Here is a 27,838-nt window from a genome sequence, read left to right on the forward strand (position 1 = left end):
CAAATGACGGTTTGGAATGCTTCTAGAACTCATTGTAACCCCTATAAATAGAGGACCTAAGTGCCTCATGTAATTTGCCAATTCACTTATATTCTTGTCTCCAGAACTTGAGGCAGAGAGAGATTAATAATAAAATATTCGGTTTTAACTAGTCGAGTCTTAATAAGTCAGTCTTTCTAGTCTTATGTTCTTCGACTCTTCTTCTTCTCGTTCTTCTTCTTGTTCTTCGTGTTCTTCTTTCTTTATGGAAGGCTAATCTTCTCCTTCAAGGGATGAGATGAAGCCGATGCTTAAGGTTTAATGATTCTTCTGGTTCATGGTGTTCTTCAATCAGATTAGTTATTTATGTTTTTAGTTATTAGTTCTATTGCCCACACCAGGGGATGGAAGTATAGAATAGGGTTTATGTTTTGCAATATTAATATCATACTAGTGTTCTTTACTTTTCTTTAAGTAGTATAGTTCTTTAGAGTTAGGGAAGTATTCTTTGTGTTGCCTTAGAAGGGGTAGCTCAAGGAGTGGCTGCCTAGGGGAAGTATTCTTTGTGTTTGCCTTAAATGGTGATTCATTAAATGACCACCCTATTAGGAAGTACTCCTTGATGTTGCTCTCGGTAATACATTGAATGGCTACCCGAGTTTACATAAAAGGAAAGAAGATATTAATAGCATAAACATAGGAACAACCTTAAGTAGAGTTAATTGTTAATGATGTTTCGTCCACGAGGACATCGACACTCGCTCGATTGCCTAATTGTAGTCTACTTGTAAGAACAACCATGAAGCAAAAGGTCATAGATCAAAAGTATTAGTGGATTCTAATCTCTTGAATTCTCTCTCTTATAAATTCTCAATAGTTTAGTTAATTTAGTTTAGTTTAGCATTAGAATCTAAAATCTTTACAATCATAATTTTTAATCCCTCAAACCCCCTTTCCAGTCCTGTCTTTCACATAACATACATTTAAAAGTGGAACGATACCCTACTCATTCTTTACTTATTGAGGGATAATTAGGTTTTGATACGTTTTTATTTTGTTTAACGACCATCATCCATTTACATCATCTATCTACATCATCCATATACCATCTCATACACACAAAAGAAGCGCGTGTCAGCTACTTACAAAAATAGGTTGAATAAGTGTTCTAGTGCTCTTTTTCAGTTAGTTCATTAAGATGTTTGGGGTCCTTGTAGAACCACTCGCTTTTTTGGAGCCAAGTACTTATTACATTTATAGATGATTTCTCTCGTGTTTGTTGGGTATATATTATGGAAAATCATTCTTAAGTATTCTTTGTCTTAAAAAAATTATATGCTGAGATTACTAATCAGTATTTTGCAAACTTGCATATTTTTTGAACTGATAATGCCAAAAATTATGACTCTACCTTATTCAAGTATTTTTAAGATGACCATGTCATTACACATCAAACCTCATATGTGCACACACCACAACAAAATAGGGTTGCTGAGAGAAAGAACATACCCATTCTTGAAATTGCCCAAAGTTTAATGTTTCAAACAAATCTTCCAAAGTTAATGTATCAAACAAATCTCCCAAAGTTTTATTGGGTAGAGACAGTCTTTAGTGCCACATAATTGATTATTGTATGTCCTCTTCAGTATTAGGTGGCCAAACACCACACTCTGTCCTTTTCCCTGGTCAACCATCTTTTCATCTCCCTCATTGTATTTTTGGCTGTGTTTGTTTTATTCATAATCTTCAATCTAGTCGTGATAAATTGGACTCTCGTGCTATTAATTAAGTGTGTCTTCCTTGGGTATTCACGTACGCAGAAAGGGAAGGAACAAGTACTAGTTATAGTCCTCATCTACGTAAATCCTTTGTTTGTGCTGATGTGACATTTTTTGAGGATGTCCTATTTTACTCTTCAGAGGGGGGAGGTGTCTACTAAGCCCTTTAAGGACTGTGTTTTGTCTCCTAGTATACTTTTAACCAGGGCCCAAAATATCGCCGAGATATCGATATCTCGCCGATATATCTCGGTAAATTGGTACACCGATATCGATTTTTCCGAGATATATCCACCGAATATTGAACCCCTTTTTTTCCGAGATATATCGGAATTTCCGATATGAAAGTTTATATCGCCCGAGATAATCGATATTTCGAGATAATCGATATATATCGGTTGACTTTTGACCAATTGTTAATAATTTAATATTGAAATTTCGAAATATCCTATATATCAGATATATCGGCGAGAGATCCGAGATATCCGAGATATATCGGTGAGATATCCGATATTTTAGAAACTTTGGACTGGTCACCAAAAGAACCGAGATATCCGATATATCCGATATATCTCGGTTTTTGGGTACACCGATATATTAACCGATATCGAAATTTTGGGCCTTGCTTTTAACCACTCCAATGTTAGACGAGGGTGTTGTTGACCTTCCAGAGACTGTTGGTATTACTGAAGGTGTTGTTCCAGACGATGTTGTTCCCGAAGATAGTGCTCCAACAACAGATTTCTAGAGCTCAAGGAAGAGGGGCATGAGCCGCGCTCCTCGCAGAAGCATTTTAGGAAGGGCATGCACGACATGCATGTTTACCCTTGAATGACGTCTGTTCAACTGCTCCGCTGCCCCCTCCTTTTCCCACTATGTCTGTGGATCCTGCTGTCACTCCCAATGATCTCAATGTTCCTATTGCCCTAAGGAAACTTGAACGTCTTCCTGACAGTATGCGTTGTCTTAGTAAGTATGCTCAATATTTTATTTCTTAGTATATTTCCCATGATCATTTACCACCATCTGTCCAGTCCTTTGCTACATCCTTGTTGTCTGTCTTTGCCATTTTTAACTACAGGGACACTTTATCCCATCCTGGCTAGAAGCAAGCAATGGAAGAGGAGTTGAGTGCCTTGTATTCTAATGAGACTTGGGTCCTTGTAGATCTTCCCCCTGGGAAGAAAGTAGTTGTTTGTAAGTGGGTTTTCACTGTTAAGCATAATCCATATGGTATTGTTTCTCGTTTAAAAGCTCACCTTGTTGTTAAAGGCTTTACCCAGACTTATGGTATTGATTACTCTGAGACTTTTTCTCCTGTTGCCAAGTTAGCCTCTGTGCGTATTGTTATTTCTATTGTTGTTCATCATCACTAGCCTCTGTACCAATTAGATGTGAAGAACGCATTTTTGCATGGTGATCTCCTAGAAGAAATTTATATGGTACAACCTCCTGGTTTTGTTGCTCAAGAGGGGAAAATCTGTCTAGTACAGATTTTATGGGCTCAATAAGTCTCCTAGAGCTTGGTTTGCAAAGTTTAGTCATGTTTTGATGGATAATGGAATGATTATGTGTTAATATGATCACTCTGTGTTTTATGAAAAGACCAAGTAATGAATTAGTATCTTAGTTGTGTATGTATATGGTATATCATTGTCACAAGTTCTTACCAACAAGGTATTGTACGCTCGACTTAAAGTTAATCTCTCAAAGCATTTCCAAACCAAAGATCTCGGAGAATTGAAGTATTTATTAGGCATTGAAGTCACAAGGTATCCTGGTGAAATTCATCTTTCACAGAGGAAGTATGTATTGGACCTACTCAATGAGATAGGTAATTTAGGAGCTCGCTCAGTAGAGACTTTGTCACACCCCAAATTTCCAGACAATATTTAAAACAATGATATTCAATCATCTGGAAACCCAGGGTGAAACAAAACTCAATACCCTGTTATCAAACACGATATAAAAAAAACTGAAATCAAAATAAAACTAAAAGGAACAACTCTTCATCACATTATTAAACTACAAAGAACTAACCAACTCTATTACATCTGTTTCAAAATAAAATCGTACACTTCAGAAAAACTTAAACCAGAAGACTCCAAGAGCAACTCCAAATCACGTGTCTTCGTCTATTGCACTCCACCATCTATGTTTCCAAGAACACACACATGTTGCAAGACAAAGCAAACATGGGTCAGCAAATTGAATTTGTTGGTATGAGTAAGACTAAAAAAAATATAAAATAGTATAGCAGTATGTTAAATCTTTCAAATCAAGAAATATACTATTACAATCCTTTCAACTTGGAAGACAATTTAGTTTCGTATTCTCAAAACGGCATGCAATTTCTTCCTAAGTAAGATTTCAACCCCCAATATACATTTCCAATAAATCTCATATAACAGTATCCATCATTCTCACTTTCCAAAATAACTCACAATATAATTTTCACTTACATTGCACTTATTATATTATATACGAATATAATAACTTATTTAAATATGAGTTTGATACACTTTACCTTTAAGCTAGAACGTCGTCTTAGGGTAGGATAACGTCTCTGCATAAAAAGTTAATAAGTCCTACCCTCCTGCAAAACAAAGTTAGATTTTCCAAACGTAATCATTTATAATATACATCTATTTCACTCTCACTGCAACCATCATGGGTATATATAATCTGATATAATATATCGCCAATATTAACATTCTTGTCACACCACCATATCCATTATATCATAATATATCACCAATATTAACTAACATTCATATCCCACCACCATATCCATCATATCATAATATATCACAAATATTAACTAATATTCATATCACACCACCATATCCATCATATCACGCTAACCATATTCACATTCCTTCGTAAGAAATTATATGCATTATATCATAATATATCACAAATCATGTCCAACAACTCGCTCATACTTAAAGCCAATATTTTTTTTTAAAAAACACTCGTCTACTTATGAGAACGAGGAAATATATCACAACTAGAGAGTACATTCATCCCTCGTGAGTATTAACTCACACAAACCACGTATACATTTCTCATAAGAAATCATGTACATCATAATACATAAATATTCATATGCAATAACTCAGTCACACGTAAAATCAATATTTTACTTTGCTTATTAATTATCTCGTTGACTTATTTATAAAAGACACAGCCCAACCTTTAGTTTATACTCCACGATTTGCACTACACACATTTGCCAAATCACACATATCCGTGTGCCTCACTTACACCGAGTATCACTACAAGACATATGTCCCAAATGGGGATATCGCCTCTAGGAAACATATTTTCATCTTGTAAACTCGTAACTTGTGAGTCACAGCCATCTCTGGGCTTTCCATACACATACACAAAGCCTCTTTTAGGCATAACAAAATATCAGGTTATTCATGACACATTCAATGAATACCTTGGGTCATTCCCGCAACATTCAAAGAATACCCATCATAACATTAACAGTTCATTCATGTCACATTCAATGAATACATTGGGTCATTCCTGCCACATTCAAGAAATACTCATACATACATTCCCGTACACTCAAGGAATACAACCCACCCGCAAGGCGAATGCCTTAGTTCCTCTCTAAGACGGCTTTTCACATGACATCATTAGTCATAAATATTTCTTTTCATCAAAGAGGCGTGGAGAGATCTAAATATGTGGGTGACGCATTAAATTTTCACCGGACACTTTTACACCGGATTTTAACACTCAAAAGTTCTCATTTATTATAATATTTTAATTACAAAACAAACATCGTCTCAAATAATAATTCATTACTAAAGATTTCAAACACAATAATTAATCAACTCACCTCATTATCAATTATATAAATCATAGATATCAAAAGGTTCAATCAAGAATAACGTATTAGTTAAATGTCTCATGAATACATTTTAAACAACCACAATCACGTACACAATTAAATACTAATATTTTTCACATATAGTTATCACAATAACTAATAACTAATAACTAATAACTAATATATAATATAGTGGCTGCATTTTTGCTCAAAGCTGCTTACGTATCCAAATCTTTCAAGATTGGAATCAAGTCTTCGTAGTTCTTATCAGCCCCATAGTCAAAGTCAAAGAACAATAAGAATTCATGCTTTACAGTTGCACACTTCATTTCCTTTTCATTCCTCAATTATATATTTATATATATAATTATATATATATATATATATATATATATTAAACAAAACTTTAATGTAACATGTCACGTGAGATAACATAAATCTATATTAACATTAATTTAGTATATATACAACAATTATACTTGGAATATAATACAAATGTGAAATTAAACAATCAAGATTCAAGACACTCATATGTCTAAATAAAATCATTTATCTCATTGCAATAATAAAAGTTAACTAGAGCTCCCCTAAAAAGAAAACATGGCAGGTTATCTAGGTAACTTGCCAAAACAATAACGTTTCCTATAGCCATCCAAATGATACACCACTTGATTATTTGAAAACTAGGATAGATATACTTACTTTTTTATGTAGAACTCGAAGTCCCAACCTCAACCCATCGAGAAGAAAACTTAGGTTGAAAATGGTAAAAATCCTAATTTTCAGCAAACTAGAATTCTGACGCATTATTTTCCGGAGACCCCAACTCTTTCCACAGGTGTCCAAACGTGACAAGGCTTTTTGATTTGAAAAGAAAACTCTCAGAACTTACTCATTTATGTTTTACAAAAATACTCAATCTCATTCTAAATGTGCCAAAATTAGGCTTGAACACAGTGCACAAAAACTGATTTCCGACGCACTGTTTTCTGTCAGTCAAACTTCCAGACGTCATAATTAATTCCACGGGTCTTTGAATGAGATGAGGCCAATTGGGATAGAAAGAAGACTTCCATATCTTACTCTTTTATGTTTTATAAGAATTCTAACTCTCACCCTAACTATTTTAAAACTGGACTTGAACACAGTGCGCAGAAACTGATTTCTAACACATTGTTTTATGTCAACCAAACTTCAAGACATTATATCTATCTCCACAGACCTTGGAATGTGACGAGGCCAATTGGGTTGGAAAGAAAACTCAGAAAACTCACTTTTTCATGTTTTGGAAAGAGTTTGAATCTGACTCTAACTATGTGAAAACTTGATTCCAAACCAGACATAGACCGGATTTGTGCAATCAGAAAAGTTTGACATGCCAACTTCCGAAGGGTGTAAGTCCTTCTACATAAACCGAAATGCTATGGGGCTTTTTGAGTTTGAAAAAGGGCTGATAACACTTACTTAAAGTTCTTTAAATAAAACCAAAATCAATCTCTAAACACACTGAAATTCGTCTCCAAATCAGACAAAATTCATAACATGAACATGAGCAAAACACACCAGTTTTGCAACAAAGTGTACACCTATATATGAGTACTTATCTAATTTAATAGAAGAGTTCATTGCTCAGGTAAGACCTTTATACTAAAAGAAAATCAAGAGATAAGTTTAAAACCAATGTGGAGGTTAGGCTTATAGCCTTGTATAAGTCTAACTTGTAGGTTCATTCAAAACCGATATATATAAAGGTTACACTAAATCTGACACTAATAGTTTTGTATAATTATTAAATGGGTAACAAGTTAAGGGTGTATCATACCTCCTGTATAATCAAAACCGTACCCTTTCTAGAGTTTCATTATAAATCCATCCATAGACGTCATGTGTCATAACTTCTTATATTTTGAATATTCAACTCCACAATTTCAAATAACCAATTCTTAGCAATGCAAATAAAATCAACCAATATAATACAAAGTCTAACCACCAGGTAAGCATATCAATACATATACACATAAATTTAGCCAACATGATACCAGCGTGGAATACCCACATTAATTTCTACCCGTGAAAACCATATCAAGAAATACTCACACCATTTGTTATAATCACTACTTTGTGACTATCACAAGAACAAAACCTAAGTGCGAATGTATCTGAATAAGAAATAAATAAAAATAAACCACTCACTAATGTAGTTAATTAATGTGAAAATCTAACTAAGTTAGGTCCACTCACCTCTGTTGTGTTTACGAGCGGCGTGAAGGAATAAAAACTTGAGAACGAATAACGCCTCGTAACAATCATCAGAAAGCAATCATAATAATCTTCGTCATTCTCTTATTTTTCCACTGTGTAAAACTCTCTCTCTCTCTCTCTCTCTCCCTGTTTAAAACTCTCCGTATAAACTCTTGTGTAAAACCTTTTTTTTTTCAAAAACCCCTTAAAAATAGGGAATGGGGTTTATCCTCTTTACCTTATCTCTTTCTAATCTTTATCCTTTTTATTTTTATCTATTATTATTATTATTATTATTTAACTTTATATATATTTAATTAAAAAGGAGAATAAAAATAGGGGTGTTATAGACTCCTATGGATTCGAACAACAAACTCCAGTCAGATGTGAGAGAGTTGTATTCCGATGTTGAGAGATATCGTAGACTGGTGGGAAAACTGATTTATGCTACTATCACTCGCCATATATCCTTTTGTTGTTAGTGTAGTATCTTAGCACCACAGATTCCTCACTACCAAGCTGTTATTCGTATTGTGTGGTATTTGAAAGGTTTTCCAAGTCGTGGATTGATATATCATTCTAATAGATATTTTGATGTTGTTGGATATGCATATGTTGATTATGCAGGATCTATCTTAGATAGACAATCCACCACTGGGTATTGTACCTTCTTTGGTAGCAATTTGGTGACTTGTAAAAGTAAAAAGCAAACAATTATGGCAAAATCTAGTGTAAATGTTGAGTATAGAGCTATGGTTTAGGGTACTAGTGAGTTAGTGTGGATTCGTAATTTGTTACATGCATGATATGAGTTGGGTTTTGTAGTACAACTACCTATACCACTTCATTGTGACAATCAGGCAGCCATCCATATTGCCTCTAATATAGTATTTTGATCATGAGCAAACTAAGCACATATAGGTGGATTGTCATTATGTCCGACATAAAGTTGAAACAAATAAAGGAGATTAGTACTCTTTACGTGGCGTCTAATAATCAGTTAGCTGATATCTTCACCAAACTAGTGTTTCGTCCAGTCTTGAATTATATTTGTAACAAGCTGGGCATAAGTGATATCTATGCTCCAGTTTGAAGGGGGTGTTGACGTATGTAGAGTCCCACAATGTTGTAAGTATTGACACGTATTTAATAGTTGTTGTTTTGGTGTATGAGCATGTTGTCCCCAAAAAACTATGGAGCATACCACCCCAATGCAATAGAAGCGAACAACCAATATCAAACGCGGTAGAAGCAACAACCCACAACTACGGTGTATGAAATCAATTAAATAACTCCTAAACAATGTAAACTACTCACCAATTCAAACAAACAACCAAGAGAAGAGAGACAAAAATTTACGTGGTTTAGCTTGCACCTAATCCAATCCACAACCAAATAGAGAAATTTCCAATAGAGAGTATTCAAAAGAGTACAATAAACTCTCACCTTGATTCCAAAGAATCCCCAAAGCTTCCCAAGAAGAAACTCACAAATCTCTATTTGTCTCTCCTCACAACAATGTTATCTCAACTCTACAACTTTCAATGGTGTAGACAACTACCAAAGAGTTTGGGCATAAACAAATGAAGAGAAGACTCAAGTCTTTCTTTTTCCAAAACTCTCTCAAGAGAGGCACCAAATCCCAAACCCTAGCAACCAATTTTTGTCTCACACTTCTCTCTTCTAAACCCTAACTTTGTTTTAAAGTGTAGCTTAAATTTCAGTGGGTTCATTTTGGCAACTCACTACACCATAATAGGATATTTGCAACACGCACCTTTTTTGCTTTGCAACGGTTATTTACCGTTAGTAAATTGCCAACACTATATAAGCGTTGGAAATGTTGTAAAGCGTTACTTTATTTCATTAAATTTCTGGAATTAATTGCTAACGCTTGAAAATCGTTTGAGAAGTGTTACAAATCCAAAAAACCGAAACAACATCGAAATTTCAAAAAGAAATAAACAAAAAAGAAATCGTGGTCGGTATATAGAAAACCTCTCATTCTCTCTCACAGCCGCTAGGTTAGGGTTTTGTTATCTTTGTTCCTCTTTCTCTCCTTCAACCCCTCCTCCTCTTCCCCAGAACAATCACTTCCTACCTTCTTCTTCCTTTTCTAATTACCAACAAATGGATTGGGTTGAAACCAAAGCTTTCAAAACCCGTTTTTAGCCTGAGATGTTTGCTTTGAAAACAACAACAACGACCCAACAAGTTTGAGGCCCATCTTCTTGTTTTTGCAGCTATTTGTGTTGGGTTTCTTGGTCTCTCTAACTTAAGAAGTATATTTTTTTTTCTGTAAATCTACTGCTGTGTGTTTGAGCTTCACGTTCTTAAACGCAAATAGTCATAATAACTTCTACTCTGTACTCATACTTTTATTGCTTTCGTAAGTAATGCATTATCTTAATGGAATTTTAATCCCTTAGTTAATGGTGAAGAATAAGAAGTTAAGTGTCCGGTCCGATCTTATCTTGTGCTTAAATGTTGGCATCTCGGGTGCGGGTTTATTTAGAAATCCCCGATGGTGGAAACTTGGCGTAAAACAATTCATTCTAAGATGATTCTCAAGTCTTAATCTCAATCCTCTATCATACTTCTGTTTCGTAAAAGGACAGCTTAGCGAAAAAATTGTTGGTTGGAGGAGAGTGGATAAGAGTACTTATAAATGGCTTCTCTATTGATTCTTTGATAAAGTTAATTCCTGATTCAGATGTTTTTTCTTGGCAGGGAGTTCCTTATGTTATATATTGGAAGGATTCGTTGTCATGTTATGCAGCTTGCCATTTTCGTGAGGCATTAATGTTAGTGGTTCAGAAGTACTACATTTAACTGTTATGAAAAATGCATCTTGGATGGTGGGGATAGCTAGTTAAATGTGTATCTGTTCTATGTCTAATTACTTAAAACTTGCGCCTAGGGTTGATACTTGTCACATGTTTGATCAACACTTGTGGTAATCAATCATTTTATGAATCTTGGCTATCAAAAATAAAAGGAAGTTTTGCGTTTCTTGAAGTGAATGACGGGTCCTGTCAGACTAGTCTTCAAGTTATTGTTAATTCTTCTGTTACTTGTCTATCCACTCTCGCGGCAGGTCGGCACTTGCGTTTATGTTGAGGGTGTTTTGACGAAAACTCCTCAAGGTACTAAACAGAAAGTTGAATTAAAAGTCGACAAGCTTTTTCATGTTGGTCCCGTCGATTCGGCTACTTACCCGATTCCCAAAACCAAACTCACTCTTGAACGGCTTAGAGATTTTGTTCATATGAGGCCAAGGACTAACACCGTAATTTTTTTTTTTTTTATATACTATACTGTATGATTTATATTATTTATTTATCTTGTGTTTTTGGGGTTCATATTTCTGCAGTTGCTCGAATAAGGAATGCACTGGCTTATGCAACTCACACATTTTTTCAGATGCACAACTTATATGTGCACACTCCGATTATTACTACTAGTGATTGTGAGGGTGCCGGAGAGATGTTTCAAGTTACAACATTATTTAGTGATGCAGATAAGGTGGACAAGGAGCTGAAACAGAAACCGCCTCCATCTGAAGGCGATATAGAAGCCGCAAAAACTTTGTCTCGGAGAAAGGAGAGGTCAAATCTGCTAAAGCCAAAAGGAAGATATAACTGATTTGGTGGACTGAGTTAAAGAAGGCCAATGCAAGGATGATCTGACACATCTAGAAGAAAAATTTAAACTCAAACCCGCCTCCCGAGAAGGATGGGAAGATTGATTATACTCGTGATTTTTTCGCTTGGCAAGCATTTTTAGCGATTCGGCCGACTCGAGGTTGAGACATTTGCTTGTGCTCTTAGCAATGTTTATACATTTGGACCAACTTTTCGAGCTGAACATTCTCACACATCAAGGCATCTCACAGAATTTTGGATGGTAGAGCCTGAGATAGCATTTGCAGATTTAGAGGTATGAGATGTTATTTTACGTCATTTCAATTGTACCAACATAAAACTGACCAAAGATTACACTCCAGCTTTATAAAATGTTCATGATATACAACAACATGTGCATACACACATTAGAACACACACTGGTTGAACCTCCAAAAATATGTTTGTATCAAACATAGTCAGACATTCATGTAGTCCACTGTTCACAGAATCAGAATAAAAATTGTCTCATGATCTCCCTTCTCCCTAGATTAACCTTATTTTTTTTTTTATCCGTGTGCGATTAGGGTGTTTCTATGACAGGTCATATTTTGTATTTCTTTTAACTATTTTCTTTGTAGGGGATATCGTGTACATGAGTGTTTACTGGACCTCTAACTTTAATCTCCAACTAATTTTTGATATCTATTGAACTTTTTTTCAATCTTTTTTGTTTAATCTCTTGTTATTTTTATTCTCGGATCTGGGTGCACAGCAACGTGTTTTTAGTTCTGTTTGATTAAACATTGTTTCTTTGTAACTTCAGATACATTTTTAACAAGTTCTTCAGTTATTTGTTTATATCAAGAAGATGTCATCCAAAATTCATAGGTTAAAGTCTACTTTGAAAGTGCATTTCTAAGAGCAGTTGCAATGTGCTCTTGGCAACGGAGTGTGGCTCAGTGTGGCAGGCTGAAAGGTGTACTGTTGTGTTCTGAGTTATGGCTGATGAGAGTTGAAACATGCTCTTAAAGCTTCTTCTTAGTTGGCTGCAAAAGAAGGTCCTTACGAGACGTACCAAGGGTGCCCTGTGAGCAAGGTATGTAACTAGAGGGTTGTAACTTCTTTTGTGCATTTCTGTTTCCTTTGGGAGGAAGAATACACAATCCCCTCTCATTTGAATAAGGATAAAAGATGTGGCTTGAGTTGTCTGTTAATAAATCATTCGTTGTGCATGTAATAAGGATTTTATAATTTTTGGACTATAGGGGATTCTTCAACCAGACATGTGGGGTGTAGTACCATCAGATAGGTGGGATTGGTCAGCTCTCAAGTCACTGATCAGCAAGAATGGAGGGAGAAATTCTCTTCTTGTAGCTCCTATGTCGACTGCTTCAACTAGCCAAATACTTGGCAACAATGAGTGCTTTGAGCCGTATACCTCTAATATATACAGCCGTAGAGTTTTAAGGTAAACTATTATCATTGTTATGATAATAATATATATTTTTGTATGATTATTTTTAAGATTTCAAAAGTTATGTACTATGCAACCTTATCCCCATTTTTTATTTATTACTGGTGAATTTGTTGTGGTGAACAAAGACCTTCATGACTTAGTTGAGATGGGTCTGTGGTCTCCTGCTCTGAAAAACAAGATAATTTATGAAAATGGATCGGTTCTTACAGTCGTAGAGATTCTCGATGACTTGAAAGCCATTTACAGGTATAACTGGGAAGTTCACATTATTTTATGATGGCGGAAAAATGAAGAAAGAACTTTTGCCCAAGAGTTGTATACTTGTTCAGTGATGAATTTTTCTAGTTTATATTATTTATCTTTCATTTCACGAAGACAAAGTGCGAACAAAAATACGGTTCAGTTATAAATATTTTTAGAATTAGTTAGGTTTTGATTATATATGAGTTATCATTTGTCGTAAGATCAATTGAATATATTGTTACTCATTTTCTAATTAGAGAAAAGATGTAATTTTTTATTCTTTTATAATCAGAAGTGTTTCAAGTTCAATTTGTTTAATTGCTTATTATTATTATTTTTTAATATATTTTTCTTTGGAAAATGATTTGTTCAGGTTCATGAAAAGGAAAAATGGATAAGTTCATATATTTGTTTCTATATGTAACCTGTCATTTGTGCTGGTTATGGGTGTATGGGGCAGGAAAAAAAAAATATATTTTTTTACCCTATCAACACATTAGTAACGGTTGTAAACCGTTGCAAAGCAAAAATAAGTATTAAAGCATCTATTAATAATAGTTACAAATCAAACTACGCAACGCTTTTTAACCGTTAGTAATTGTTACTTTGCAACGGTTAATAACCGTTGGAAAATTTGGTTTGCAACGCTTTGTAAACGTTAGTAATTGTGACTCTGCAACGCTTTTTAATCGTTGGAAAATTTGATTTGCAACGCTTTTTAACCGTTGCAAATATTTCCAACACTTTGCCCACGCCCAATTTGCAACGCTTAAAAAGCATTGCGAAAATTATTCGCAACGCTTTTTTGCCGTTGCAAATGGCCTATTATGGTGTAGTGTGATTGCCAAAATATCAAGGCCCATTAGGCCAATCCCAACAATCCTCCACCTTGGTGAGAATTTCTCAAATTCGAGCCGACCAATCCGTTACACCAAACCAAACTGACCAAAGTGCTACACCCGACCAACCAACAAACATCAAAGAGAGAACCAACCAATCCAACTATCAATGTCCCTAAGGACCCAACAATGACTGCACCACGAAGTGGTTACCTACGTACTTGGTAAAGGGATCAAGCCTTCGTAGTTCTTCCATACCCCCAAAAAAGGGGTCAATCAACAATCATTGTCCATATCAATGCCCGGAAGGGCGTGAGTCCCTCAAGGGATCACCAACAAACTTTAACACAAAGGGGTCAAAAGTACCAAATATCATCTCCACTTCCATGCATCAACTAGAGAAGTTCCAATACCATCTCTCGGATCATGAGATGTTTTTATTCCATCTCTAGGATTTGGAGATATTCCAATACCCCGAAACCTCGTATGGTTTCCAACAACAACAAGTGGCTTCGCAGCTACAGTATACTCATGGACTTGAGTATTTTCAACGACAACAATGATTTTTTTTTTCACTAGCTGCGTACCTAACCAATTTCTCATAACAAGGAGTGGCATCAATCTCCACCTCTTCCGATATCTTTTCCACATCCGAATCAAAATGCTCAAATGAAACAATCTTCTATTTCTTTCCAAAGCCACAACTTTTCCTCCTAGTAGCTTTTCCAATAACCGAACAACAAGGAGAATGATCATCACTTGCCCCAACCATACTTCTATTTAGGAAGTATAAGCTCTCTCATCGTGTGCCTCTCATTACCACACGTGCACCAGCAACAACCTTTAGAGTTCCATCAGATAAAATAATTTTCAACCCACAAGACTCTAAAACACTCAATGAGATGAGATTATTTTTCAAATCAAGAATATACCTTACATTAACCAAATTTCTAATTGTTCCATATTCTAACTTCAACCGAATTGTTCTAACTCCACCAATTTTGCAAATATGGCCATTGCCTAACAAAATATCACCATCTAACTCCTGAAAGTTAGCAAACCAATCCCTATTGGGACACATATGGTAGGAGCAACCTGAATCCAAAATCCACTATGACGTGGAGCAACCAATAGAAGATGTAACCGACAATGACAAAGTTTCAACCACAATCTCATCTTTACAACAACGTGCACGATTCAATTTTTTCTTTAATTTGGAGCACTTATTTTCTAATGTCCCCAACGACGACAATATGCACATTCATTATTCACAAGAGCTCTTCTACTTCTCGACTTCTGCCTAGAACCAACCAAACTACCAGTGTTCAAATAGAGGCGGTCCTCTACATTCCTTCCCAAGTACTTGTCTTCCAATGTCTTGAACATATCCTTCGTAAAGGTTTCCAAAATGACATAGTACTTTCATGTTCAACATCTCCCAAACGTCTACTTTCATATCTCTTGGCTTATCGCCAAGAGCATCATCCAAACTATTTACGGTTAACAAATCAACAACCTCCATTTTCCACATATCAAAGTCGATGTTCCAATCTAAACTCTCGATATCAACCATTACAATAGGAGTCCCAACCATAGAATTTGACATAATTGTCACATTCTCAATTTCCATAACACCCAAACACTAACAACCAAAGAAACACCCTCTTAGAAATTTCTTCAAACACTACCAATGCGGAAACAACTAATGAAACCAAAATATTTGATTTCAATCAAACTTCTACCACAAACAAACACCAACTATGCCAAGGTAGAACCTTTGGCTCTGATACCAATTTGTTGTGCTTTAAAAACTATAGAGCACACCAACCTAATGCAACGAAAGCGAACAACTAATATCAAACGTGGTAGAAGTAACAATCCACAACTACGGTGTATGAAATCAACTAAATAACTCCTAAACAATATAATAAACAATGTAAACTACTCACCAATTCAAACAAACAACCAAGAGAAGAGAGACAAAGATTTACGTGGTTTAGCTTGCGCCTAATCCATAACCAAATAGAGAAATTTTCAATAGAGAGAATATTCAAAATAGTACAATAAACTCTCACCTTGATTCTAAAGAATCCCCAAAGTTTCCCAAGAAGAAACTCACAAATCTCTATTTGTCTCTCCTCACAACAATGTTCTCTCAACTTTACAACTTTACAACTTTCAATGGTGTAGACAACTACCAAAGAGTTTGAACATAAACAAATGAAAACTCAAGCCTTTCTTCTTCTAAAGCTCTCTTAAGAGATGCACTAAATCTCAAATCCTAGCAACCAATTTTTGTCTCACACTTCTTTCTTCTAAACCCTAACTTTGTTTTAAAGTGTAGTTTAAATTTCGGTAGATTCATTTCGGCAAATAGTTGCCAAAATATCAAGGCCTATTAGTCCCATCCCAACAGAGCAAAACTTATCATCCAAGTTAGGTTTAGCATAAGTTACGTAACCTTTATTTTTCTTGTGCCTCCGTCCTTTTTTTTCTTTACATTATCTCCTAACCCTAACTAGCTAATCTCTAATGACTATATGACTCTCTTAGTATCAACTAACAATAATAAAACGTATTATCATGGATTAGTTTGAGGTAATTGGGGCATAGCAATGGCAAATAGTACTAGCAAAATAAGTCATAACCAAACGATCCACATTGTTGGGTTTTGAATGGGGCATCATCTGTACACAAGCTCTAATGTCGTGGGGTATCAAATTCCATTTACTCGAGTAACATTGTTGCTCGAGTAACAATCAAATTTCATCCGATTGTGTCACTAAATTAAAGACTAGGACAATACCAGTCCTTCACATTGTTGCTACAATGAAAGTAAATGGGGTACGTCAGAAAATAAAACATAGAATGTTCACAAGTCGCTAACTCACTACTACACTCTAAGGTCTCTTGGGCTATGAATAGCAAGTCCCATTTTGTTTTGGCATGATGAGCATCATGATTCATGCAGCAGATGTAAATATCATCCACAAATAAGTCATGAGTGATCCATAGAAAATGAGCACACCGAAAACTGGGCCTGGCCCTGAAATTAAACATGCAAAAACAGAGAGCAGACTACTAGCTAGGCCGATTGCAGATGGACCTGGGAACCTACACTTTGCCTCTTCATGTGATGACTGTTCGGCCCGTGCTAACTGCGCTTGCTCCAGAAGACCAATTATTTTGTCTCTGTAACCTTTTCGGCATTTCGTTATTTGTCAACCTACATGTTACATACCTACATCCACCAATTCATTCATGTCTGTGTTGGATCGAATAATTTATTACAACTCACAAGATAACAAGGCTGAGAATATCTGGGTTGCTGATTAAGTGGCTGATTGAACTGGGACCAATATTGTCGCCAATAAGTTTATCGGGAAAAAAGATACTAAAATGATACAAAATATCTGTGCTCGACAAACGTTATCTGGTTGCAAAATGCTTAGAACAGTTTCGCTTACCAAACACTAATCGGTATGTGGAGAAATAATGTACAGGAGATGATGTTACTCAACAATGTCTGACTCAAACTACCCAATGCAAGAGTTCTGTTTTTAGTAAACAGAGATACGTTGCTCAGAATAAGAAACCCTGTAGGCTTTGGCACCAACTTCTTGCTTAAAAATTGCTGCAATCCAAATCATCATATCAACATAACTGTGAACCATGTGCTGTGTACAATGCTGGTCCTAGCCATGCCCAGCAGAATGCCAGTATGTTTAAGCCAAAAATTATAACTAGTCCGAAATAGTTATCATTCACCCCCCCACATGTACTTAATTGCCAAGTACTCACTTTGAACGGATTCTACGTGAATCCACTGTCACAGGAATCTGTCAGGTGTCCCATCCTTGACGACGTTGTTGCTTCTCTAATAGAAGAGTGGGATTGTATTAGACTCCTAGATGCGCATGGTGTTCTGTATCATACCAGTTACACACAGTGTGTACTATGTACATCGGTAGATGTTTACACGGTTACACACTCGAACTGTTTCGCTCGTAACTCGTAACAAGCATTTCCCACTATACGGAGTCCGAAAGAGACTCGAATACTGAGGCATCAGCTGGGCGGGATTGGACTATTGCAGTTGAATGAAGCAACTTACTTCAAACAAATCAACAGTAGTTCTACATAATTTCAACTAACAATGGTTACTTAAAATGATATTGCCCAAGTGGCCTTCTGAGTGAGCAACGGACTCGTGTTGTGTAGCACATGTTCTATAAGAATTGATTATCAGACACCGGTTTTTCTAAATTTGAAAATGATGCTGAATTGATCATCTACCAATCTTCAGATTTTAATTTCTCCAATTATTCTTATATCATGGCGGTTTAAGGAAATACATGACGATCATTCCTTAGATGTTTCTACACATTCTCAAAATTATAGAAAAATGTCCCACATTCACACAAGCAAATGTTAGACAAAGAGTGCTAATAAACGTGATTGGATAGAAGCAAACTATAATCTAGTGATTAGTGAGTATGGATTGATATATAAGACTCACTAGTAGTACAGCGCAGAACTGCTATAGAAGTATCACTAACTTAGGTGAACTTCTGATTCGAATGGACTGTACTATATCACTTTTTACTAGCACGGAAATCTTTGGAGCCTGGTAGATCGATTCAATCAGAACATAAAAATAGTCATCAACTTTGCGAGGAAATAGTATGTACAATTTCTGCCACTTCAAAAACTATTATGTGAAAAATTACTTTGAAATACAAAATACAAAAGTACTAGTGTACATCTGACGTACATGACAATCTAAGGCCACTGGCCATAGCTTTCATTTCAGTACTATCCCGCCATCGTCCTAGTGTCCTATAGCGGTCACTTGGCCCAATTTCTCTGCGAAGAACAAATGCAATTTAAATATGGAATGCTAAAATGCAGGAATGGTACTGCTAAAATGAAAACAAGTGAGTGGGAACCATATATAAGAGATATATGAAATTGTATTAAGTGGTTATTGTTTTTATTTATTTTTTGTTACACTGATGATTTGTTTTTCTTCTCCAAACAAATTATTTGGAATATAAAATCTCACTTAAATTGGAATGTATTATGTATCCTTCACTTCTATTTGTTAACACATGAAAGACCCTACTATGATTCGACCCAAGCACACCTGCGTACAGATTATCGAAAAAAAAAATGTACTCGCGTGTGTAGCAGTAGCAACCAATAAAATTGGTCGCACAAACAAACATGTGAAAACAATCAAAACCCACACCAAAATTAATCCATCACCAGAGCTATATAGAGATTACAAAGAATAATCTAAAGATCACATTTTTGTTGTTATTGTTTGTAACTTTACTCACATCTTTTCATGAACTTTATTGGGGCCCCATATCTTCTCTTGATGATTTAGACTCAACAGAAAGCCGAACTACAACGATTTACCCATGCAGTCAAAAATTTCACTCAATATATGCAATCCAAACAAAAGCAAACAAAACCAAAATAGTCCGAGTCCCTCTCTTTTTTCTTCCAAAAGTACTGATTCGAATAGTTTGCATTTAGTCTTATTTGGAGCTAATTTTTGGAGTGAAGCGTGTGTGTGAAAACCGGTTTTGAAAAAAGCCCAATTCATTGTTGTTGTGGGCTCTGAGATCATACGAAGAAGCAAAAAAGTGGGGTGTCATTGTCTCATTCACACGATCATGTGAAGAGGAGTACGAAAACTGCTTTCAACAAAAACCGCTGCTGCCGGAGTTGTGGAAGCTGGCCGCGGTTTTTTTATTTGTATGTATTCTCATGTCATGTCATAAGGGTCCTTCACTCCTTTGTAATTGTACATTTGTACGAAATGTGATCATGCTTGCTAATACCTGAAATTTCTTTTACCAAGGAAACATTTGTACGAAATATGATCATGTTTAGTCAAACCATTGTTCGCTGTGGGCATTTGCAACAAAGTTCACCTCTAAAAAAGTTAAAATCATGTGAAACCTAGAATCAAAATCAGTTAGCTAGCTTAATTTAGGTTTACATCCCTTGATAGTTTTCTTAGGATAAGTCTAATATTCCACAATTATTAGTAACATTATACCTTTCAGATTGGGAAGTAGTTTGAAACCCTAGGTGTGTAGACTGTATACTGAACCACTGCCATGTGCATTTGTTTCCGCAAATTCACTCCAGAAAGAGATGGGTCAAGAAGATTATTTCGCAATCCCCACGCAATATACGGATGAGATTCTACTCTGGGTTGTTTGAATTACCAAACTGAAATTGATGTCCATCCATAAACGGTATGTGAAGGTGTGGACTTATTACCTGTGTAGTTTCCAGACCATCATTTGTTAGCCATTGCCAACTTCTGTGACCTCACAATGTTTGTGCAATTCCATACTTCATTCCGTTGTTTGGTTTCATAATAATAATAATAATAAAGGCTACAGTGCTATACACAGTGTCTCTCAATTAATTTAACAAAGAGTGTATATATATGAGAATAAGAACAACAAAATTAACAATACTCTAGGATTGGTTCGTTCTTAATTACTTTTTAGTTCTTACAATTTCTCCCACTCTCAGTCTAGTATACAGGACTTGCCAATTTTTTTTTCTTTTCTTGATAAAATGACCTACCACAGTAGCACTATGGTAACGCCAGAGGTGACTCCAGTTTGTTATAGTATATTAAGTGTGACATCGAAAAAATGCATTGTGGAATATGTATGGATCTAATAGTTCAATGGAGTGGCCAAGGCATCACTGCATGTCTGCATCAGCGGTGAGGCACATGCAATTTATGCTACTACACTACATAATATTTTGGATTAGTTTCATGTCTTGTTTTCAGTGAGAATATTTGGATTAATCCGATGAATTTTGGAGACATGTATACTATGTCGATGGATCCTATTGAGGATATTTGGCTACGTGATATTCATGCAGATCGACCACCTACACTTTTTCCCATCAAAATATGAATTCAACTTTGCAATGACATTCCATCAGTACGACTCTATGAGAGGTTGAGAACCAATAAGTTAAGGACTTAAGGACACCATATATAACATTATATACCTGCTATGGACAAACATATATGGTTAATTCAATTCATCAACATAATAATGCTAGGAGTCTGTAGTTCGATTTGACCCTGTGAGAAAACACCTGTATATAGCTAATAATTTTGTTTTTGATAAAAAAAAAAATAATCTTGTTTTTACAATTAATAATGGTTGATGGGGTGGTTAGTAACTTACAACATAAACAATCTAGCTCTTTGTTGAGTTTGTTCTATATGTAGTTAATTAGTTCTATAAGAAAAATGACGTCAATTTTAGTTCTAAATAGTACCATTACCATGCATCATCGCATATGGCCTTCAAACATAGTGTTCCTGTAACCAGAAATCGATTCAACGACCAATGAAACCTGTCACTTGATGATGGAAATTGATGTCTAACGTTGTTTCACCAGTTTAAATGTTAAATGTAACTGTATTACACTATTACCAGGTCGAATGGTCGCTGGAATGAAGTCATGTGATCAAGGTTAAGAGAATCTAACAATTAATTGTCCTAATTAATTATTTGACAGAGGGCATCCATTGATGGCACGTACCGACCAGGTTAGCGTAAAACTTGTCCTAATCTAATGTTCTTGTCCATTTCTTATTTTGGCAGGTATCATAAAATGAGAAAATCCATTAATGTAAGTGCCAGCTAACTCAGTTTATAAAATCTGTGGGCGATGATAACATATGTATGGGTTCAAACCCACTATATTATCGAGTTACTAATCCCTTTAAAAATAGACTCGCTTACACATTTTATAGGTGCCAACTACTAAAATGGGTAAATATTTTAAGTGATGATACCTGAGAAATGATGTACAATATCAAATTACTAATCTCTTTAAAAATATGTTTGTTTACATATTTTGCATTTTGCAGATGCCAACTAATAAAGTTAGTAAAATCTTTGGATGATGATATGGTGTTTGAATTCTGCTAGCATAAAAAAATAATTAATCTCATTTAAAACAAGTTAGTCAATAAAAAAAAAAAAAATCATTTGTTTCCTCTTAAACTAAAATAATAATCAAATAGAAAATCTGTACTTGGCATTTGGCAATCAAATAAAATAAATGGAGAAATAACAAAAAACAGCATGCGAGGAAGCCAAATCTAACCGGCATTTACTTTAAGGTTGGCACCTGTCAAGGAAGCTCAACATATGCTCAAAAAACCAAAGAGATATATGGGATTTGTTTGTATTTGATTAAGGATTAATTACATATTTCTAATACAGCATGCAAAGAACCTGACATTTTTTTTTTGTAAAGATATAGGAAAGAACCTGACATGTTCTATGCTAACTCAATCCCTTTCGGTTCAGACAGAAATGTGGGTCAAAGTTCTCAGACTATCGTAATTAATTAAGTCTGTTCGATTGCAGTTTTCGGTGAAAAAGACCTGAAATCACCTAGAGAGGAAACAATGACAGGAAAGAGAGTGAGATACAAAAGCAGATTCCATTTTAATCTGTAGGCCTCTAGGTACTAATAGCATACTATATTGCCCTAAACTAATAATGTTACACGTGTTCATTAGTTTATATATCTATCTATATATATAGATATTGAGAGGATCCGTTTACTATGGTTTATACTACGTTTCTTCACAAAACGAGTTAAGAGCTAATATTTTGTAGATTTAATCTATTAAATATGGATAGCTATTTCACTAAAATTTGTTTTTTTTAGAAACCTTAAGCCTAGTTAAAATAATATTGTCAATTTTGAATTTTTTTTAACGGTCCAAATTTTTTGATTGCCTAATATTTTTTTGACATTGTTAAATACTATTATATGAGAAATTTTTTTGTGGAGTTGATCTTCATGATTTGTTAGGCATATCCACAAAAAATTAGATTCTAATTCATGTTGTGGGTGAAATTGTGGGACATGGTTATTATAAACTATAGTATATTTATAATTTATCCCTCCCCATATATAAGATATATGTTCATTTCTCTTAGTGCAAGTGTGCAACTTCATGCAATCAAGGTACTCATTAGATCAGCATTCTTACTTCACTTTGTTTGTAGAGTGAACAGCGTGAGAAACTAGGGAGTGTGGTACGAAACATGGAGTTCAATGAGCATGGATTCTTGGAGGAGTTGTTATCACTAAGAAGAGAGAACTTAGAAACTTTTCCTAATGGAATAATGAGTGACCAGTTGTTCGGTAATGACTGGAGTTTGGATTGTGTGAATCGGAATTTTGATGGGATTATACCGAATTCATCGTTCGAAGGGTTCAATGTATCGGTTGAGCCTAGTTTCAATTGTTCCTTAAATGATAATGTACACTATCCATTTGAAGATGGATACTTGTTACCAGAAATGAATTCATTATATCAAAAGAGAGATACACTTCCATTTCCATTTCCATTTCAAGAAGATATTCCATTGGTTACGGAGTATGAAGAACAATGTCTACTGAAAGATGAATCTCACAATTTGGAGGAGAAGGGGACTATATGTAAAGTAGAGTCAACTCAAGCTATTGAAACTCCAACTTTTAGTATGGGAGTATGTCTTGATAGAAAGAACAAGAACAAGAAAGTGGAAGGGCAGCCTTCAAAGAATTTAATGGCAGAGAGAAGGCGAAGAAAGCGGTTGAATGATCGTCTTTCGATGCTTCGATCAGTGGTTCCAAGGATTAGCAAGGTAACCAACTGCATATACTTGTTATATCATCAGAAATTTGTCATTCCCATATGGCTACATTATCTGTGTTTTTTCTATATAAAAGTATGGTGAGTCATGAAATTTGTTCTTACAGATGGACAGAACATCTATACTTGGAGATACCATTGAATACGTGAAAGAACTTCTAGAGAAAATCAAGAATCTGCAAGATGAGATTGAAGTTGGTTCAAATCAATTGAACTTAGGTGCAATCTTGAAGGATTTAAGAACAAATGAGATCCTAGTGAGAAATACACCAAAGGTAAGGTTTATGTTTGATAGCTATAAATGACTCAGAGAACTGTCTTAATTTGTCCATCAAGAGTTTTTCTAACATTACCAATTTGCAGTTTGATGTAGAAAGGAGGAATATGGATACTCGAGTTGAGATTTGCTGCTCCTCGAAACCGGGTTTGTTGCTCTCTACTCTGAGCACCCTTGAAGCATTTGGCCTTGAGATTCAACAATGTGTTATAAGTTGTTTCAATGATTTTGCATTGCAAGCTTCATGCTCTGAGGTATAAAACTAAAGAGAGTATTCATCTTATGTTCACTTTAGATGCCATCAGCGTAATATATTCAAGGCCACTGATTACAAATTGATTCTATACTAACAGGGGTTAGAGAAAAGAGGAATAGTCAGTTCTGAAGAGATTAAAGAAGCATTATTCAGAAATTCAGGTTATGGAGGGAAGTGTCAGTAGAAATGAGAACACCAAGAGAAGGAATTACAAGTCTTATAATTTTTTAAGGAGCTTTGCAAGTGAGAGCTTGTAGCTGTTACCTCTTTAGCATTTTAAAATTTAAATAAGGAGGTGTTTTTTATCATAACCATCTCCAATGTTTGCTAATGTAATATTGTAATCTCTAGCTCCTTCTTCTTTTTTTGGTGAAGTAATCTCTACTTCTTGAATTGAATATTTGAATGTCTTTGCTCTTTATGCCTACGTATAATCCAAAAAGTAACTCCTTAATAGTAAATTATTATAATTTTTTGTTGGGAAGAAAAGGTGGAAAAATGACATCTCCAACAGTCAACTGAAAATGAAAAAGCAATCAAACCAAAACCTAAACAGGGAAAAAGAATTTCAAAAAAGGCAGTAGACTTGACAGAATTTCAGTTTTTTTTTTTTTTTTTTTTTTTTTTTTTTTTTTTTTTTTTTTTTTTCTATATACTGTCAAGGTTTTTATTTATTTATTTTCTGATCAAGCCTACGAGTAAGTCATTAAAAATTTAACATCAGGTTTTATACTTGTGTAATATTTACATCATTCCTTTAAAAAGGGGAACCAACTTCACCCTGAAAAGTGAAAACACAGTATTTGGAAGGGAAACGACCTTTAGGTTGTGCTCGGCTTTGTCGGGAATTATACCAATACCAATCGATTCTCCCACTACACAGATAACTCATATATGGAAACAATTCAACTCCGGACAAAATCTAAATATCAACTACAGCCTATACTAATATGCCCAACTTGCTAAACAACTATCAACAACAAATAATAATGCAAAGCAGTAAAAGCAAACCACAACACAAAGATTTACCGTGGTTCGGCCAATGATACCTACTTCCACAAGAGTCAGTTCTTTATAAAGTGGGAAGGAAGATTACAATATCTCTTTTCAGTCTCTCACCTTACTAGATCACTCTTATCTCTTTACAGGGTTGTATCTCTGTAAAGGTTATCTCTCAATCTTGATAGCTTTCAAGATTGGTTTCTCTCTCTTTGTTTTTGTCTGATTCTTAGTCTTAGGTTTTCCAAAACCTTGATTTTGTTTTTATATCAAAAAACCAAATTTCGCGGTTACTGTAGAGAGGCCCACGAAAATCAGAACCGAGACACGAGCGCACGTGCGCCCAAAATACTGTAATGCTTCCACGGCAAGAGTGTAGGTCACGCCCAAAACAATTTGGAATGATTTTCACGACGCGACGCAAGCAAGCTTTCGACATATTCACCTTGAGAATCAGCTCCGTTTCTCTCCTCATGTGAGGGATAACTCCAACAATCTCCCCCTCCCAAACAGTGAGGGGGGATACCTCCATGCAATTTCCAAATCAATAGGAGGAGTCTGCTACCATTCCGGTGGTAGCACATCAAATATCAAACTTACCTTTCGGTAAGACTTTGGTCATCATATCCGACCCGTTCTTGTCGGTATGGATATTCTCGATACACAAATGCTTGTCTTCGAGTACTTCTCTAATCCAATGATAACACACGTGTATGTGCTTGGATCTAGAATGAAAATTCGGATTCTTGCTCAAGTGGATGGGGCTCTGACTGTCACATAGAACTACAAACTGTTTCTACTTTAGCCCTAGTTCGTCGAAGAACCTCTTCATCCATAGCATCTCTTTGAAACACTCAGTGGTTGCAATATACTCGGCTTCTGTAGTGGAGAGGGCAACACACTTTTGCAACTTAGATTGCCAAGAAACTGCTCCCCCTGCAAAAGTAACTAGATAACCGGAGGTGGACTTCATCGAGTTAACATCACCTGCCATGTCTGCATCAGTGTAGCCTTCAAGTAAGGGCTTACTTCCACCAAAGCACAAACACGATTTGGAAGTGCCCTTGAGATATCTCAATATCCACTTAACACCTTCCCAATGCTCCTGACCACCCGGATTTGATAGAAATCGGCTTACAACACCAACGACGAAAGCAATATCCGGTCTTGTACACACCATGACATACATTAAGCTGCCCATTACGGATGCATAAGGAATCTTTTCCATCTGACTCTGCTCATGCTCACCTTTTGGACACATCTCTTTGGTCATGCGGAACTGGCCACCAAGCTAACAACTGACTGGCTTCGCTTGATCCATGTTGAATCTCTTCAACACCTTCTCAATGTAGCTTTCTTGAAAGCCACAACTTCCATTCTTTCTATCACGAAAGTGATCCATTATCCCAAGTATCTACTTTGCTTGACCCAAATCCTTCATCTCAAAAGACTTACTCAAGTCTTTCTTCAGCTTGGATATCTTGTTGATGTTTGGGCCAACTATCAACTGATCAACATATCATCCACATACAACAATAGCACTATGAAATCCCCATATGGAAATCTCTGAACAAACGCACAATGATCGGAAGCAGACAAGCTCTTTATCCTTGCTTCGCCATAAAGGAGTCAAACTTTATGTACCACTGTCTTGGTGCTTGCTTCAACCCATACAAGCTCTTTATCAGCTTGCATACTAGGTGCTCCTTGCCTTTGACCTCAAACCCCTCTGGCTGGTCCATGTAGACATCTTCTTCAAGGTCTCCATGAAGAAAAGCTGTCTTAACATCTAGCTGCTCAACCTCTAGGTTCATACTTGCGGCCATACCCAATACCACCCAGATAGAAGTCATCTTCACTACAGGAGAGAAAATCTCATCAAAGTCAATCCCTTTCCTTTGACCGAATCCCTTCACAACACAACAAGGCGAGCTTTGTGCCTTGGGTGAGGATTGTTCTCCTCATGCTTAACTTTGTATATCCACTTATTCTTAAGAACTTTTCTCCCTGTGGGTTTCTCAACTAACTCATAAGTGTGATTCTTATGCAAAGAATCCATCTCGTCATGCATGGCCTTCAAGCACTTTTCTTTGTCTGTACCTTCAAGTGCCTCTTGATAGTACATAGGTTCTCCACCATCCGATAGTAGCACGTACGTATGTGGTGGTGGATACTGGTTGAAGCTAGTCTCCCTCCTGTCGGACCTCCTTGCCCCATCTGGCCGGTGCCTCAGGAGGATGCACTTCTGCTTGCTCTGGTGGTGGTTCATGCATCTCATCTGCATCTTCTATACCAATAGGTTCTATCCCATCATGAGCAATATGATTCTCATCTTGAGCTTCAAACTCATGGTTCTTTGCATTCTCAATGCCTTCTGCACGTTTCACAGTAGGAAATTCTGGTTCTGAATCAACAAGATCATTGGTGAAAGCCTGTAGCTTCTCACCCTCTTCAAAGTCTGCTATAGTTTGGTTTTCTAAGAACACAACATCTCGACTTTGGATTACTCTCTTGTTAATCGGATCATAGAGTTTGTAACCAAACTTTTCATCTCCACA

General features: G+C 35.8%; 1 protein-coding gene and 1 pseudogene across 2 annotated transcripts; both read left to right on the plus strand.

The window, feature by feature from the left end:
* The first annotated feature begins 2,632 nt into the window (after positions 1 to 2,632).
* Positions 2,633 to 12,933, plus strand: LOC147502132 (asparagine--tRNA ligase, cytoplasmic 3-like; annotated as a pseudogene). The gene is made up of 7 exons (XR_015220899.1): positions 2,633 to 2,726; positions 2,925 to 3,094; positions 10,576 to 10,649; positions 10,752 to 11,133; positions 11,208 to 11,784; positions 12,295 to 12,567; positions 12,737 to 12,933. The product of XR_015220899.1 is annotated as an asparagine--tRNA ligase, cytoplasmic 3-like (transcript).
* Positions 12,934 to 22,664: 9,731 nt separating this feature from the next.
* Positions 22,665 to 24,702, plus strand: BHLH093 (beta HLH protein 93). The gene is made up of 4 exons (XM_086607089.1): positions 22,665 to 23,740; positions 23,856 to 24,023; positions 24,112 to 24,279; positions 24,379 to 24,702. The coding sequence occupies exons 1-4, from the start codon at positions 23,156 to 23,158 to the stop codon at positions 24,463 to 24,465; spliced, it is 1,008 nt and encodes a 335-aa protein (XP_086463215.1). The 5' UTR covers positions 22,665 to 23,155; the 3' UTR covers positions 24,466 to 24,702.
* The last annotated feature ends 3,136 nt before the right edge of the window (positions 24,703 to 27,838 follow it).

This window comes from Coptis chinensis, chromosome 4 (assembly GCF_015680905.1).
Source record: "Coptis chinensis isolate HL-2020 chromosome 4, ASM1568090v1, whole genome shotgun sequence".
Classification (NCBI taxonomy): Eukaryota; Viridiplantae; Streptophyta; class Magnoliopsida; order Ranunculales; family Ranunculaceae; genus Coptis; species Coptis chinensis.